The following is a 17,709-nucleotide window of genomic DNA, read 5'->3' as shown; positions in this document are numbered from 1 at the left end:
ACGAGTGGTGTGCTAACTGTCTTGCGCGATCGATATCGGGTTTGTGTGTGTCGGAAGGAGCGCGCATATTACAAGCTGAAAGTAAATGCGAATGCGTGAGCCCAATCGCGATTTATGCACGTTGGGACAGCGCATCTTCAGAGCTCTGGTTTACTGTTACGCAAGAAAAAGTGGAAAAAAATACTTAAAAAATACATTTATAAGTACAGTTACACTCATAATAACACTGTATGGTAACAAAATATGGCATAAAAGTTATAAGTGCTCAAAGATATGAGCGCTCAGGTGTTAGAAAAAAAAAACAGAGATACATACATATTCATGTCTAAAGATGTATGTATGTATATGTGTGCAGATGTAATTATGTATTTATATGTATATTAATGTACAGATATATGTATATATATATTCATTAAAATTATGGTGGAGAAAAAAGTTTGAGATTAAAATCCTCCATGTCTCAAAAGTAAATAAATAAAATTTGTTGCACAGGAAATTAGCACATCTAGGCAAGTATCCCCGCTTGCTTTTACCGAGTAAAACTCTATATACACATTGTTACCAATGCACAAGAGGATTTTGGGTAAGATATGCAATATCTCAAACTCTTTGCTTCAAATACTGGGTTAACACACAGTGATCCCCTAATGGGGTGAATGCAGCAAATACAGAAGTCACTACTAGACAGCCTGTTTTAGTCTTATTAGAACTCATCAGTAGTAGATAGATTTCTGATTGCTGCCTAGGTAAAGCTTATTTCAGGGTTGCCTAGATGTGCTAATTTCCTGTGCAACAAAATTTTTATTGATTTACTTTTGAGACATGGAGGATTTTAATCTCAAACTTTTATCTCCACCATAATTTTAACGAATTTTGATTTAACCCTGAAATGAGCTTTACCTAAGCAGCAATCAGAAATGTATTTACTACTGATGAGTTCTAATAAGAATGAAACAGACTGTCTAGTAGTGATTTCTGTATTTGCTGCATTCACCCCATTAGGAGGATCGCTGTGTGTTAACACAGTATTTGAAGCAAAGTGTTTGAGATGTTGCATATCTAATTAGCACATATTACCCAGAATCCTATTGTGCAATGGTAACAATGTATATGGAGTTTTACTGGGTAAAAGCAAGCGGGGATACTTGCCTAGATGTGCTAATTTCCTGTGTAACAAACATATATATATATATATATATATATATATATATATATATATATATATATATATATATATATATATATACACACATATATACTATATATATACTATATATATATATATATGTATATATATATGTATATATATATATATATATATACACACATATATACTATATATATACTATATATATATATATATATGTATATATATATATATATATATATATATATATATATGAAATATCATAAATACATAAGTATACATATATAGACATATACATATAAGTGCAGTGGAGCAATTTGCAGTCACATAGATATAAACATGTAAAATCATATTTATGCAATATTAATAATTTAAAAAGGTTTAAATATGTATTGACTATAAATATTCCTCTCTATATATATATATCTGTATATCTCTATATATAATCATATTTATTTATATGTATATCTATATATTTTACCAGAAAAACATTAGATATAAATATAAATATGTATTTATGAATAAAAAGAGGCTGCTTCCGGGTGGTAAATCGCCATAGAACAAGCCACTGAGCTGTTGTTCGTTCCTGGTAGAGCGCTTCTCTCTTTGTATGCAAATTATTATGACCCTGGGGAAGTCTCCCTATGGGTGATGGGGGAAACCAGACGTGGACTCCTTGCCCAGTGTGCTTAGAGGAATGTGGCTGCACCTCACTGACGAGGCCCATAGGAGGCCGAAACGATCATCTGGGGTTGTCATGTTCCTTGTTCAGAGGAGGATTGCCTGGTATTTCGGGGCTGGACTGACCTTACTTGGCAGGATCAGACTGATATACTTCAGGAAAGTTTTCTTCTGTGAAAAGCACACTGGTCTAAAAGAGGCTGCTTCCGGGTGGTAAATCGCCATAGAACAAGCCACTGAGCTGTTGTTCGTTCCTGGTAGAGCGCTTCTCTCTTTGTATGCAAATTATTATGACCCTGGGGAAGTCTCCCTATGGGTGATGGGGGAAACCAGACGTGGACTCCTTGCCCAGTGTGCTTAGAGGAATGTGGCTGCACTTCACTGACGAGGCCCATAGGAGGCCGAAACGATCGTCTGGGGTTGTCATGTTCCTTGTTCAGAGGAGGATTGCCTGGTATTTCGGGGCTGGACTGACCTTACTTGGCAGGATCAGACTGATATACTTCAGGAAAGTTTTCTTCTGTGAAAAGCACACTGGTCTAAAAGAGGCTGCTTCCGGGTGGTAAATCGCCATAGAACAAGCCACTGAACTGTTGTTCGTTCCTGGTAGAGCGCTTCTCTCTTTGTATGCAAATTATTATGACCCTGGGGAAGTCTCCCTATGGGTGATGGGGGAAACCAGACGTGGACTCCTTGCCCAGTGTGCTTAGAGGAATGTGGCTGCACCTCACTGACGAGGCCCATAGGAGGCCGAAACGATCATCTGGGGTTGTCATGTTCCTTGTTCAGAGGAGGATTGCCTGGTATTTCGGGGCTGGACTGACCTTACTTGGCAGGATCAGACTGATATACTTCAGGAAAGTTTTCTTCTGTGAAAAGCACACTGGTCTAAAAGAGGCTGCTTCCGGGTGGTAAATCGCCATAGAACAAGCCACTGAGCTGTTGTTCGTTCCTGGTAGAGCGCTTCTCTCTTTGTATGCAAATTATTATGACCCTGGGGAAGTCTCCCTATGGGTGATGGGGGAAACCAGACGTGGACTCCTTGCCCAGTGTGCTTAGAGGAATGTGGCTGCACCTCACTGACGAGGCCCATAGGAGGCCGAAACGATCGTCTGGGGTTGTCATGTTCCTTGTTCAGAGGAGGATTGCCTGGTATTTCGGGGCTGGACTGACCTTACTTGGCAGGATCAGACTGATATACTTCAGGAAAGTTTTCTTCTGTGAAAAGCACACTGGTCTAAAAGAGGCTGCTTCCGGGTGGTAAATCGCCATAGAACAAGCCACTGAGCTGTTGTTTGTTCCTGGTAGAGCGCTTCTCTCTTTGTATGCAAATTATTATGACCCTGGGGAAGTCTCCCTATGGGTGATGGGGGAAACCAGACGTGGACTCCTTGCCCAGTGTGCTTAGAGGAATGTGGCTGCACCTCACTGACGAGGCCCATAGGAGGCCGAACGATCGTCTGGGGTTGTCATGTTCCTTGTTCAGAGGAGGATTGCCTGGTATTTCGGGGCTGGACTGACCTTACTTGGCAGGATCAGACTGATATACTTCAGGAAAGTTTTCTTCTGTGAAAAGCACACTGGTCTAAAAGAGGCTGCTTCCGGGTGGTAAATCGCCATAGAACAAGCCACTGAACTGTTGTTCGTTCCTGGTAGAGCGCTTCTCTCTTTGTATGCAAATTATTATGACCCTGGGGAAGTCTCCCTATGGGTGATGGGGGAAACCAGACGTGGACTCCTTGCCCAGTGTGCTTAGAGGAATGTGGCTGCACCTCACTGACGAGGCCCATAGGAGGCCGAAACGATCGTCTGGGGTTGTCATGTTCCTTGTTCAGAGGAGGATTGCCTGGTATTTCGGGGCTGGACTGACCTTACTTGGCAGGATCAGACTGATATACTTCATGAAAGTTTTCTTCTGTGAAAAGCACACTGGTCTAAAAGAGGCTGCTTCCGGGTGGTAAATCGCCATAGAACAAGCCACTGAGCTGTTGTTCGTTCCTGGTAGAGCGCTTCTCTCTTTGTATGCAAATTTTTATGAATAAAAAAAAATTCTTCTATATGAAGAACATTGGAATGTGAAATATTTCTTTTATGTCGGGTTAGCGCAGTGAGTAGGGTGTTAGGTTTTTTTCCACTTTTCCATTGACTTTTAACCCCTTCCTGACACACTCACTCTCTACAACACCAATAGACACAGCACCTCAATACCTTTATCCTGTGCACGTTGGAAAGGGCTTACTGCAGAGTGCGCATTGAGTTAGCGCTTGTACAAAACCTTTTTACTTTCAGCTTGTTATCTGCGCGCTACCCAAAAAGCGGAAGCTTATTTCTAGCAGATTTAACGAACGAGCTGGAGCGATAAGTTGCACTCCACTCATAATCTAGCCCTATGTGTAGCTAAAGATACCTAGTAATGTATGTCCTGCTGGTAGGTTCAGTACAATAAAACCTCCGCCCATTGAAGACCATTCGAGAGAACTGATATGTGCATTATTTGCTGAATGCAACTTGCAAGAAGACATTTTCATTTTCTGAAGAAAAACATCCTTTAAATTGACATTTCTTTTTATTGCTTATCCCTAGGGATGTATATTAGCCTAGTCCTGTGCCTAGGGCAGCGGGATGTAGGGGGGCAGCATGTTTTGTGGAGCAGTTGTATCATATGATGCCTTATGAATCTTATGCTCTTCAAACCCATGACCTACAATAGATGGTTAGTCACAATGCTACTACTTCAGTGTGGTCGATTCTGGAGGGGGAGCACATTTCCCAGTAACAAGGGCAGCACAAACATGACACCACTGACTCAGACGTCTAAACACAATATAAATGGTTCTTTAACACAATAACACCAAATGAAGCACATTGCTAATTAGGCTTGCAAGTTGTTCTCTTTAAAAAACAGGAACATCTGTAGGTCTGTAGGGTTACACAATGCCCCCACCCCACCAAAGCTCTACCTTTGACCCCATTCTTGATCCCACCATGTATATTTTTCACAACTAAGCAGTCACTATACCTCTTCACTGACAGTTACATACAAACCAATCATTTTGGTTGCCAGTAAAAAATGTAAACAGTAGAGATTTAATCTCCCCTTAAAAGCCTCTCCCTTTAGCTCCATATTTGAAATGATTTGAGGAATTGGAGGCCTTTTACATTTAACACTCAAGGACATTTAAGTGTCTGGTATTTTTGTGAAGATTTTACTGGACAGCCTGCTAATATACTGAACTGTCCAGTTTAATACTGGACAACTGGCAACCTAAGTACCCTTAACTGCAAAACATGAATATTATTAGGTTACATTAGGGGCTATGATTACGGCAGAGTGCCGAAACATGTAAGCCATTGGTGTCACGCTCACACACCATTTTTTTGTTGCTCCCTCCAGCCTATGTTTGGCTATTTTAACTTTTGCTAATAAACTTCGTTTTATGTACTTTTTGCTGGATCCTATCTTCGTTTTTGTTTATATTTTTTGTATACCCCAGAATGTGACAAACTGATAAAATCCAGTTTTAATGAATGCTAATGCAGCAAATCTTTGGAAATACTAAAGCAACAAATAATAATGAAAACAACTTATAAAGAAAACACACACACAACACAGATATGTGTTATTTAATAATATATCACTTACATTAGAAAAAACATATATAGGGAGGTAATATTCATGACACCACATTTCTACATCTAACGTTATCACATTGGAGTATAGAGCACATATTAACATAAAGCATTTTCCTTGAGATGTTTCACTGTGGTCTTATATCTGGCACATGTATCTGAGAAACTTTCTTACAGTGCTATACACTTTACCTTGCACTTTCTCTGTGACACAACTTTATTAAAGGAACAGTCTACTCCATATTTTTTATTGTTTAAAAAGATAGATAATCCCTTTATTTCCCGTTGCCCAGTTTTGCATAACCAACACAGTTATATTAATATACTTTTTACCTCTGTGATTACCTTGTATCTAAGCCTTTGCAGACTGCCCCCTTAATTAAGTTATTTTGATAGACTTGTATTTTAGCCCATCAGTGCTGACTCCTAGGTAACTCCACATGCGTAAGCACCATGTTATCTGTTATATGGCACACATGAATTAACACACTCTAGCTGTGAAAAACTGTCAAAATGACCTGAGATAAGAGGCGGCCTTCAAGGGCTTGGAAATTAGCATACCTAGGTTTAGCTTTCAACTAGGAATACCAAAAGAAAAAAGAAAATTTGATGATTAAAGTAAATTGGAAAGTTGTTTAAAATTGCATACCCTATCTGAATCATAGAAGTTTAATTTTGACTAGACTGTCACTTTAATGTTAATCAACTCCAGTTCTGAAATGTCCCTAACGGACAGAGTCTAAGGATTTCCTATCTGAGTACAGGTTAGTCAGTCACAGTGAGTGAACAGCTGACCAGCCCAGGCATGGAATTAGAATCTGGCCTTTTAATAGACTAAAACAGAGAAACACTGATTTGTGTGATACATTGAATGTTTACCTTATTATTATCATTCATTTGTAAAGCACCAAAACATTCTGCATTGCTGAGTACAAAAGTAGAGGTATCACTTAGCTGCATAAGGACAAAACATAACGACAGGACAAGTTACTGTGTACCCCTTGGCAATGCTCCAGGTTCCCCCAGGGGGTACCACAGGTTGAAACAAGGAGAGAGAGCATGCAAGTTTAAACAAGTTCCAAATAACTTCCATTGTCAACTTTACTTAGTTATCTTGGTATACTTTCTTGAAAAGAATACCTAAGTGGAGTCGGAAGCACACATGTGCCATTGTTGCAAACAAAGCTGCCATCTAGTGATTTTAAAGTGCACTACATTATTAAAAATGCAAACACCAATGCCTTATAATGCTACTTAGGTATGCTCGGAAATTTGACAATGGAAATAAAGAACAGGATTTTTTTATTTTTTTTAATTGGTTTCTCTATCTGAATCATGAAATTTGAATTAAGACTTTCATGCTTCTTTTAGCACAGGTATAGATTCTCATGTCGCAGAAAACACCAACATTATTACCATAATAATTATTTGTTACATTGGGAAGAGACCAGTGATTAAGTGATTATTGTGCTACATTATGCAACATACCTGGAGATTTGAATAAAATATCAAGAAGCTTGGATCTTTGTGCATTTGTTATATAGTTTTGAAGATGTGAAAACTTCAGAGCTTATCTAGATATGTTCTAATTGAAAGGAGCTAAGTTTAAACAAAGGATATATAATAATAAATAAAAAAAGGTCAATTTAACATTTTTTTTATGGACGTTCTATTGAAATCATGGAAGAGTAATTTTGACTTCTATAGTTTTTCATGAGCTGTGATTTTCAGGGTACCGGTGTGCTCTGTCAAGGCACACACAAAGGGGGTCGATTTATTAAGAAGCGGATGCTGCATTGACAACCCATTGTTTCTTCCTTTTAGGTGGCGGGCTGAAATCACCACAATCTGATACGTTCGGGATGATTGGTGGCCCCTGCTAGTGGCCAATTGGCTGCGAGGGAGCAGGGGGTGGCATTGCACAAAGATTTCACCAGAAATGCTTGTGCAATGTTAAATGCTGACAGCGTATGCTGTCGGCATTTAGCGTGGTCGAGCGGACATGATTCGCTACAGCGAATCATGTCCGCTCAACCTTTAGTAAATCTACCCCAAAGTCTTTTTATAAAGGCACTATACTACCTGGTGTATAAACTGACACAATTTTAATAAATCTTTGTCACATTCTTATATGTATTATACAAGATGCACTTGTAACGTATATGTGACATAGTAAAATGGTTATAGTGACAAATACATTTAGGGATTAAAATCATAATGCAATTTCCCATAAAAAGTTAAATTATACATAGTAAAAAATTACATTGTACTTTATTTATTTATTGTGGTTTTTCTGTCTTTTAAATATAAAAAAAAAATAGTTGACCACAGAAAAACAATGCAACAATTTTGGTAACAAAATGACAGTTTTAAATGCTTTAAAATATTTAATTTTTTTGCAATATAGTGAATAATTTCTAATGCAGATAAAAATGAGTTTTTAACAAGACCCAAATCAGTAATTGTAGACTGTGCTCACTAGATGTCACTCTTGTTCACTTCCAGACTGTAAACTGAATATTCTTACCGGTATCCCTGGAGGCCCGTCTAATCCTGGTTGACCTTGCTGACCTTTATCTCCCTAAGGAACAATTAAACCAATGAATAAATGCTCGTGTAAAATGTGTTAACTCATGTTAAAAATATAAGAAATACTTTAAGCAAACATAACTTAATGAGGTGTTAGTTTTAATATTATGGATGATTATATTTTCCATGTTAAACTCCAACAGTTTGCACAGTTTAGGATTACAAGTACATGTGTATGAATAAAAGCAGTTATTCATTTATCAAAGGAAATACATTTAGGGCTAGATTACAAGTGGATCGCTTATTTATCGCTTGCCCATTTGCGGGTGCACGATAAATAACCAGCCATTACAAGTGGCTGGTTATTGCTACCGTGGTAGCAATTAGCGCTTATAAAAAAACCAGAGATCAGATCTCTGGTTAATTTTATAAATGTCCACCAAATGCCCCCAAAATACAATAGTGTGTATTTTATTAAATAGCTGTCTTACGGCATGAGAACGAGGCTCCCATTGGAGCCTATGGAAGCGCGCTCTCGTGAGCGCAATGCTTCCCAGCAAATATGCAGTGGAGCGCCACTAGTAGTCTGGCCCTTAGTAGGAATGAGTGGATTGTGGATAAGGTGAGATGATTGAACCAGCCAATAAAAAGAAGCTTCCAAGGGGATTAGTGATAATTTAACGTACAAATAGTGAATATAAGCGGTGTGCGCTGTTTATGAGAGAGACAATAAATGATGGTTGGTTGGAGTGAGCTGCTGAGTGCCTTAAAGGGACATGAAACCCAAAAGTTTTCTTTCATGATTCTGATAGAGCATACAATTTAAAAAAACTTTCCAGTTGACTTCTATAATCAAATTTGTTTCATTCTCTTGGTATCATTTGTTGAAGGAGCAGCAGTGCACTACTGGTTTCTAACGGAACACATGGGTGAGCCAATGACAATAGGTATATAAATGCAGCCACCAATCAGCAGCTATAACTGCTGCTCCTGAGATTACCTAGATAAACCTTTCAGCAAAGGAGTACAAGAGAGAAGGAAGCAAATTGAATAATAGAAGTAAATTGAAAAGTTGTTAAAAATTGTATGCTCTACCTAAATCATGAATTAAAAATGTGGGGTTTCATGTCCCTTTAAATAGACAATGCAAACATCTTACTTGTGTTTACAATTTGTGTTTGTCCCACAATCTCTACAGAAGCCAAAATCTAATTCTGTAACCTAGGTTTCCTTCAGAATGCTGCAAATGACCTAAAACAGCTATTTGCTTTGCAGCATTTGCAGGTTACAGAACATGATGACTATAACAAGCAAACATTTTACACTAAAGCAATATGTGCTTACTGTCCCTTTAAAGATTAGGCAGGCAATACGACACTTTACAGAGAAGCTACTTGAATGTTTTCAATCAGAGCAGGATATCAGCCACATCTAACTCGTCATTAACTTATTAACGGTCCTTCCATAACAACAAACTATTCTCTTCTGTTCATCATGATGTTATTTTCCTGATCTCCCACAACAAAACCCTCTCTCTGTGTGTGTTAGAGTGAGGCATCTGCTAAATCATCCATGCACTACAGCAGTCACATAACTCACTGGGCACTCTCAGGTCAGTAAAGACCCATACAGACATCACTTTTCCACACACCTGATTGTTTCCACACATAAACTGAATCAGCACAATGTTAGCTGCTTCCAACAAAGCGCTAATTAACACCCCCGCTCAAGCGTTAATTGTGCTAGAAGTAAGCTTTTGCACTCGTCAGTTTGCCCTCATATTATGAGTTGAAAGTAAACTTTGATCTCACACTAAACCGACCAGCACAAAAAGCCGAATTTACAATATTGCGTGCATGTTTACGTAATTCCCCATTCCCCTTAATGGAGAAAAAAAAAGTAGAAAAAAACTACCTAAAACCCCACTCTTGTGCAAACACGATTGTATCTTCTCAAGTGCGCTAACCCAACATGAAAATATAAATATTTCACATTCCAATGTTCTTCACATACAAGAATATGCTCTAATTATTCATAAATACATATTTCTCTATACATCTGATGGGCTTATTTGTACAATATATATCTATACCTATATACATATATATATATATATATATATATATATATATAGGAATGTCTATTTATAAATACATATATATATATATATATAACATATTCTGCTATGTGCAGCACACTAGAATGTGAAATATTTACAGTAAATATAGACTATTACAATTAATATTGCATAAATATGTTTTTCATGTTTTCATCTGCTTAACTGCAAATGGCTCCAATGCACTTATATATACTGTATATGTCTATATGTGTATACATATGTATTTATGTGTTTATATGTGTATATATGTCTGTAAATACATATATACATATATAAATGCATAAATACATATGTAAACATTTATATATGTATATATATATATATATATATATATATATATTTACATACATATACATTTTTAAAGATGTATATGTGTGTATGTCTAGGTTAAAGCCCTTTGTCTGTCTTTTTTTTCTAACACTTGAGACCTCATATCTTTGAGCCTTTATAAATTTTGTGTGCAATATTTATTTTTTTAATAATGTTTACTAGATGGTGTTATTATGAATTTAACTATACTTTGTAATGTATTTTTTATGTGTTTTGTGCAACTTTTTAGTTTCGCAAAACAGTTAACCAGAGATCTGAAGTCACTGTAATCATTCTAGCGCAAATCTCAAGTAGTCACATTTACTTTCAACTTGTAATACCAGCGGTAAGCCGATGAGCACAAACACCTGCGATAAACCTCTTATCGCTCGGGCGCAAACATTTGCACTCCAATCGTAATCTGGCCCAATATCTGGTTACCAATATCAGATGTGCCAACGAGAATAAACAAAAGATGCTAAGTGAGTGTCATACAGTAGAACATGCAACTGATTGTTGTTCTTTCTCAAGTATGTATATAGCAGTCTCATTAATGAAGAATGCCACTGACACCGCACTATGAGAACATTGTGTAGTTAGAGGTACAAGACATGCTGCAAGAAAACCCCTTTCCCTCCTTCATTTAGCCAAATTCTGAGTTCAGTCCGTACCTTTAAACCTTCTGATCCTGGAGCTCCATTTCTCCCAGAAAGTCCTGGCTCTCCCTAAAACAGAGATGAATACTACATTTTAGTTCCTGCATGTATGCGAGAATGGAACTGCATTTTGTCCAGTCTAAGGGGCCGATTTATCATTGTGCAGGCGGACATGATTATGTCCGCCTCAAATCGATAAATGCCAACAGCATACGCTGTCGGCATTTATCATTGCACCAGCTTGTTTGTGCAATACCGCCCCCTTGCTTGTGCAATACCGCTAGCAGGGGGTGTCAATTAATTGGATCATATCTGATCTGGATGATTGCTGTCCACCAGCTCAGAGGTGGCGGACGAGTTACAGAGCAGTGGGCTGCTTGATAAATCTACACCTAATACTCACTATCTGTAATACAGTACATTAACAACCTAGAAACCAAGTATTGTGCTTCCACTTACTGCTGGGCCCTGTGGGCCTAGGGAGCCACTTGATCCCTTTTCCCCTTTGCTACCCTAAAAAAAGTAAAAGATAACAGTGAGTTAATAAATGCTACTTATATAAATATATATTAAATGGACATGAACCCCAAATTTTATCCTTCATGATTCAGATAGATCAATTTTAAACAACTTTCCAATTTACTTCTATTAATTTGCTTCATTTTCTTGGTATTTTTTGTTGAATGAACAGCAAAGCACTACTGGGAGCTAGGTGAAAGCCAATGACAAGAGGCATATATGTGCAGCCACCAATCAGCAGCTTTTGAGCCTTCCTATGTATACTTTTTAAGAAAGGATACAAAAAGAACAAAACAAATTAGATTATAGAAATAAATAGGGAGCATAATTAAAATTGTATGCTCTGTCTGAATCATGAAAGAAAACGTGGGTTTCGTGCCCTTTTAAATAATATTATAAATGAAAATATAAAATTGTTTATACCAGGTACAAGGAAGAGCAGCAGTTAAAATATTTTTACATGAAAAGACAAAATTACACTTTTTTGCCTTAGAAAAAAAAAATCCATTTTAATTACAATATGTTATGAAAGTTGTTTAGTTCTCTTGGTATTCTTTGCTGAAGAGTAAATCTAGGTAGGCTCAGGGTCATGCACGTGCCTTTAACATTTTGTAACATTGCTACAAACATGCACACTCATGAGTTTATAAGCCGACATAGGTTTACTCTTTAACAAAGGATAGCTGGAGAAAAAATAATAATTTGAAAATAAAAGTAAATTGGAAAGTTTTTTTTATAAACTTGCATGCTCTATCTAAACCATAAAAAGTTTATTTTAACTATATTGTCCCTTTAAGCAAAATCTGTTTAAATTTAAAGTGAAACTAACAGGAGGCCACTATTTCCCAGGTATCTGTTGTTGATTTGCTGACAAGGTCCCCTCCCACATGTTTGTCTATTCAGCACAGGAATATCCATTCTTTCCCCCAAAAACACTGCTTACATTTTAGATGGTACCAACACAATTTATCATGTTCCTTTAACTTTTTTTTAATGTGTCCTGTGTCATGCCAACAGCAAAACATCATGAGATTATTCATGTGTGGAGTTGCTTCTCAGCCAAGGGAGTGGGCTCACTTTCATTAGCTGTTTAAACATTTACAAAATAAGTGTAAAGTTTTAGTGTCTATAAAACAATGAGAGCTGCCATGTTGTAACTTAAGTTACCTTCTCTGCTGTGGCCAATTTAATACAGTTCTAAATAGGTCACTAGAGTGTGCAGCCAATGGCTGAGTGGAATATAACAGTGCTCTGCACTTCCATTTTTTAACAGGAACTGAAAAGTTCACAATTTCAGTATGGAATTACAGGAAAAGGAGACAAAATAAATCATGAAAGTATATTGCAGACTTCTTTTTATATATGTGATTTATCATTTTATATTACCATCTCAAAGTGTTTAATGTCCCTTTAAAGGATCATAAACCCATTTTTTTTCTTCTTCTAGGATTCAGATAGAACATACAATTGTAAACAATTTTCCTATTTACTTCTATTATCTAATTTGCTTTGTGCCCTTGGTATTCTTTGTTGAAAAGTATACTTAGGTGGGCTCATGAGCAGCAATACATTACTGAGAGATAGCTACTGATTGGTGGCTGCACCGTATTGGGTCACTAGATACGTTCAGCTAGGTCGCTGTAGTGTATTGCTGCTCCTTAAACAAAGGATACCAAGAGAATGAAGCAAATTTGATAATACAAGTCAATTAAAAGTGTTTTAAAATTGCATGCTCCATTTGAATCATGAAATAAAAATTTGTTTTCTTTGTCCCTTTAATGAGAAAAGATTTCACTTCTGAGAAATCTTTTTTTTCCCCACTTCTCTTTTCAGAGCAATTTCTCCATATTTCAGCTATAAGAATGTTTCAATTTCAATAAAAGTGAAGGAAACAATAGGTTCACTACATACAATACGTACATTATAATATTTTTATATTTTTAGAAAATATTCTTCCTTTGTACAGAATTAACAAATTCATTGATTTCTCACTATTGTATGCTTCAAAAACAAGATCAGATGTAATAATATACAATAATAATACAATAATAAGCATAATACCTTTTTTCCTGGAATTCCTGGGGCTCCTGCTCGTCCCGGCGAACCAGCAGAACCCTAAGGTTTTTTAAATGATGTTAAATACAATGTTTTGAATACAGTTTCTTCTGTAAGAAAACATTTCAATTTAATAATGATTTATTTAAGCTACATTACACCAGCATTGTGCTAGCAACTGGAATCTTAGTTAAAGAAAAAAAATAAGGAATCATACCTTGGGGCCAATGGGACCTTGTATACCGTCAAATCCTGGTGGTCCCTAAAAAAATATTGCTCATCATTGTGAGTAAAAAAAAACCCACTTTAAACAAACAATTTTACTAAAAAATGAAATACTTTTTTCCCCTCCCTTTTGTTTTTAAAAATTTGCCTTTGACTTTTACATTTATGTGTTTGTGTATAGGCACTGAAGGGAAACACAAAAGAAACAAGCTAAGCCCCCAATAATTTAATGCAATTTAACACAAATATAAACTATGTTACAAAAATCACTAACACTTTATTTTATAAACATATTTTTTTTAAAAAAGTCAAGAAACAAAGATGCTGTCTATACATAAGATGTTTAAATGATCCAGACCTTATGTATATATTTTCTATATATTTCTGATTTTATATCATTAATGAATCATCAGAGATTATGGGTTCAACTTTAGCAGTTATCCTCATCAGATTATGAGGATTCTTTAAAAATCTATAAATACACAAAAGAACCTTAATCAAATTTACAGTCCTGGCCAAAAGTTTTGAGAATGACACAAATAGTCATTTTCACAAAGTCTGCTGCCTCAGTTTTTATGATGGCAATTTGCAAATAATCCATTATGTTATGAAGAGTGATCAGATCAATTGCAATTAATTGCAAAGTCCCTCTTTGCCATGAAAATGAACTAATCCCCCCAAAAAAACATTTCCATTGCATTTCAGCCCTGCCACAAAAGGACCATCTGAGATCATGTTAGTGATTCTCTCGTTAACACAGGTGTCAGTGTTGATGAGGACAAGGTTGGAGACCACTCTGTCATGCTGATTGAGTTAGAATAACAGACTGGAAGCTTTAAAAGGAGGGTGTGCTTGAAATCATTGTTCTTCCTCTGTTAACCATGGTTACCTGCAAGGAAACACGTGCAGTCATCATTGCTTTACACAAAAAGGGATTCACAGGCAAGGATATTGCTACTACTAAGATTGCACTTAAATCAACCATTTATCAGATCATTAAGAACTTTAAGGAGAGAGGTTCAATTTTTGTGAAGAAGGCTTCAGGGTGCCCAAGAAAGTCCAGCAAGCACCAGGACCTTCTCCTAAAGTTGATTCAACTGCGGAAACGGCACCACCAATGCAGAGCTTGCTCTGAAATGACAGCAGGCAGGTGTGAGTGCATTTGCATGCACAGTGAGGCAAAGAATTTTGGAGGATGGCCTGGTGTCAAGAAGGGCAGCAAAGAAGCCACCTCTCTCCAGAAAAAAACAGGGACAGACTGATATTCTGCAAAAGGTACAGAGATTGGACTGCTGAGGACTGGGGTAAAGTAGTTTTCTCTGATGAATCCCCTTTACGATTGTTTGGGGCATATGGAAAAAACCTTGTTCGGAGAAGAAAAGGTGAACACTACCATTAGTCCTGTGTCATCCCAACAGCAAAACATCCTAAGAACACAGCCATGAATAAAGAATGGTACAAAAACATCTTCCAAGAGCAACTTCCCCCAACCAGCCAAGAACAGTTTGGTTACCAACAATGCCTTTCCCAGCATGATGAAGCACCTTGCCATAAGGCAAAAGTGATAACTAAGTGGCTTGGGGAACAAAACATCGAAATTTTGGGTCCATGGCCAGGAAACTCCCCAGACCTTAATCCCATTGAAAACTTGTGGTAAAAACCTCAAGAGGTGGGTGAACAAACCCCCCAAAAAATTCTGACAAACTCCATGCATTGATTATGCCGTCAGGATGTGGCCCAGAAGTTGATTGACACCATGCCAGGGTGAATTGCAGAGGTTTTGAAAAAGAAAGGTCAACACTGCAAATATTGACTCTTTGCATAAACTTAATGTAATTGTCAATAAAAGCCTTTGACATTTATAAAATGCTTGTAATTATACTTCAGTATACCATAGTAACATCTGACAAAAAGATCTAAAAACACTGAAGCAGCAGACTTTGCGAAAATTAATATTTGTGTCATTCTCAAAACTTTTGGCCAGGACTGTAAAAGACCAACTGCTGTGGGTAGAAAAGCTTGAAGGCCAACAGGACTTTTGGAATGTTAGGTATGTTTTGTTTTGTTTTTTTAAAGTGCCTTTTTAACCATAGTGGAGTAAGGTGTTAGTCAGGTTACCAATAGGGGTGGTGTCATGTGTGTGTGTGTAGGGGGGTTCTGTGCATTGGGGATTAAGTAGGGAAATTTGTGATAGGAAATCATGTGGTGGGGTGTTTATGGTGGGGGATAGCTTGGGAGACTGTTAAGAGAGTTTGAAATGGGGAATAGTTGCAGTGAAGGATAATTGGTCAGCCATTATAATGAAATGCAGGTATGGTTATTGTGGTTAGGGTGAGTTGCTGTGTGATGCTATTGGGTTAGTTTGGTTAAGGTTAACGTGAGGTAGGTAAGATTGAAACATCACAAGTTGGTATCACAGATAGGGTTAAAATGTGGTGTTTGATTGGGAGTGGTGAGGAGTGCATTAGGACATTGCATTTAGAGTCATTTGCAGTAGTGGATGTTGGGGGTTGATTTCTATGTGATGGAGGTGGGGGGGTATATGTTTTCAGGGAAGTGGCACTTAGGGTTACAATGTGGTGATTATTTTTACTGGAGTATAACACTGGTGTAATTTAAATACAAGTGCTACACTGACTGGGGTCAGAAACCCCCTGAGGTCTGGTCATAACATAGGTATAAATATCGTTTAGTGATCTACAAAAAGTACCATTCACTAAATAATAATTGGTAGAATGTGATCCAGTAACATAAATACAGTCATTATGAAAGATTAGGAGTTAATAGATGTTTTTCATAGTGGCTTCCTTATAGCTACCTGTTTAGGATCTAACTAATAAAATCACATAAATTGCACTTACACAGGGGAACACTTTACTACTAAACCAGTTAATTTCAAACCTAACGTTATTATCAATGAAAACTGCTTAACATGTGCATTCATTAGATTTGATTGCTATCATTGAAATGAAGTAGTAATATTTTTTATTTTTTTTAGAAATAAGTTTTGTTAGTAATAAGACTAGGACCATCTAGTCACATATGATGACATATTATAATGTGTCAGAAGTTTGCTATTCACTGATTTATTGTTATCATTGTATTATGACATCTTCTAATAATTTATTTTTTATTTTTTATTCATTGTAGCATTATCTAATTTATTACTCACAGTATGTAATGCTTTTTATTCTTAGATGCTGACAATAAAAGTGTTCCGTTAACTTGAGCACATAATGTGTCTTTTATAAATTGTTATATTTTATTGAGCAAATTATTGTCTTATTTTAAAGGAAAATGAAACCCAACATTTTCTTTCATGATTTAGGTAGAACATACAATTTTAAACTTTCCAGTTTACTTCTATTACCAAATGTGCTTCATTCTTTTGGTATCATTTGTTGAAGGTGTAGCAATGCACTACTGGTTTCTAACTGAACACATGTGTGAGCTAATGACCATCGGTATATATCAGCAGTCACCAATCAGCAGCTAGAATATAAGTTCTTTGCTACTCCTGAGCTTACCTAGATAAACCTTTCAGCAAAGGATAATAAGAGAAGAAAGCAAATTAAATAATAGAAGTAAATTGGAAAGTTATTTAAAATTGTATGCTCTGTCTAAATCATGAATGTCTAATTATGACTTTACTGTCCCTTTAAGAATTATAAATGTCATTACAATTTACTATTTGCTTGTTTAGCCCCACGTTCATTATACTTTGATGACAAATATATTTTTATAAATACCACCGTTATTATCTTACTTGGACACCAGGGGCACCAGGATCACCTTTTGTCCCAGGTGGGCCCTGTAAACCCTAAATAAAGAGAAAAAAA

General features: G+C 36.7%; 1 protein-coding gene across 1 annotated transcript in view; it reads right to left on the bottom strand.

Annotated features, from left to right (window-relative positions):
• LOC128661600 (collagen alpha-1(XXI) chain-like) overlaps positions 1-17,709 on the bottom strand; it is a 173,039-nt gene that overhangs the window by 83,192 nt on the left and 72,138 nt on the right. Inside the window, exons 11-14 of the mRNA XM_053715836.1 lie at positions 17,637-17,690; positions 11,531-11,584; positions 11,087-11,140; positions 7,986-8,039 (exon numbers count right to left, since the gene is read on the bottom strand). Coding sequence (XP_053571811.1) covers positions 7,986-8,039; positions 11,087-11,140; positions 11,531-11,584; positions 17,637-17,690 — 216 coding nt within the window. The remainder of the gene's footprint in view (positions 1-7,985; positions 8,040-11,086; positions 11,141-11,530; positions 11,585-17,636; positions 17,691-17,709) is intronic.

Source organism: Bombina bombina, chromosome 5 (assembly GCF_027579735.1).
Source record: "Bombina bombina isolate aBomBom1 chromosome 5, aBomBom1.pri, whole genome shotgun sequence".
NCBI classification, from domain to species: Eukaryota; Metazoa; Chordata; class Amphibia; order Anura; family Bombinatoridae; genus Bombina; species Bombina bombina.
This window is presented reverse-complemented; position numbering and strand designations above follow the sequence as displayed.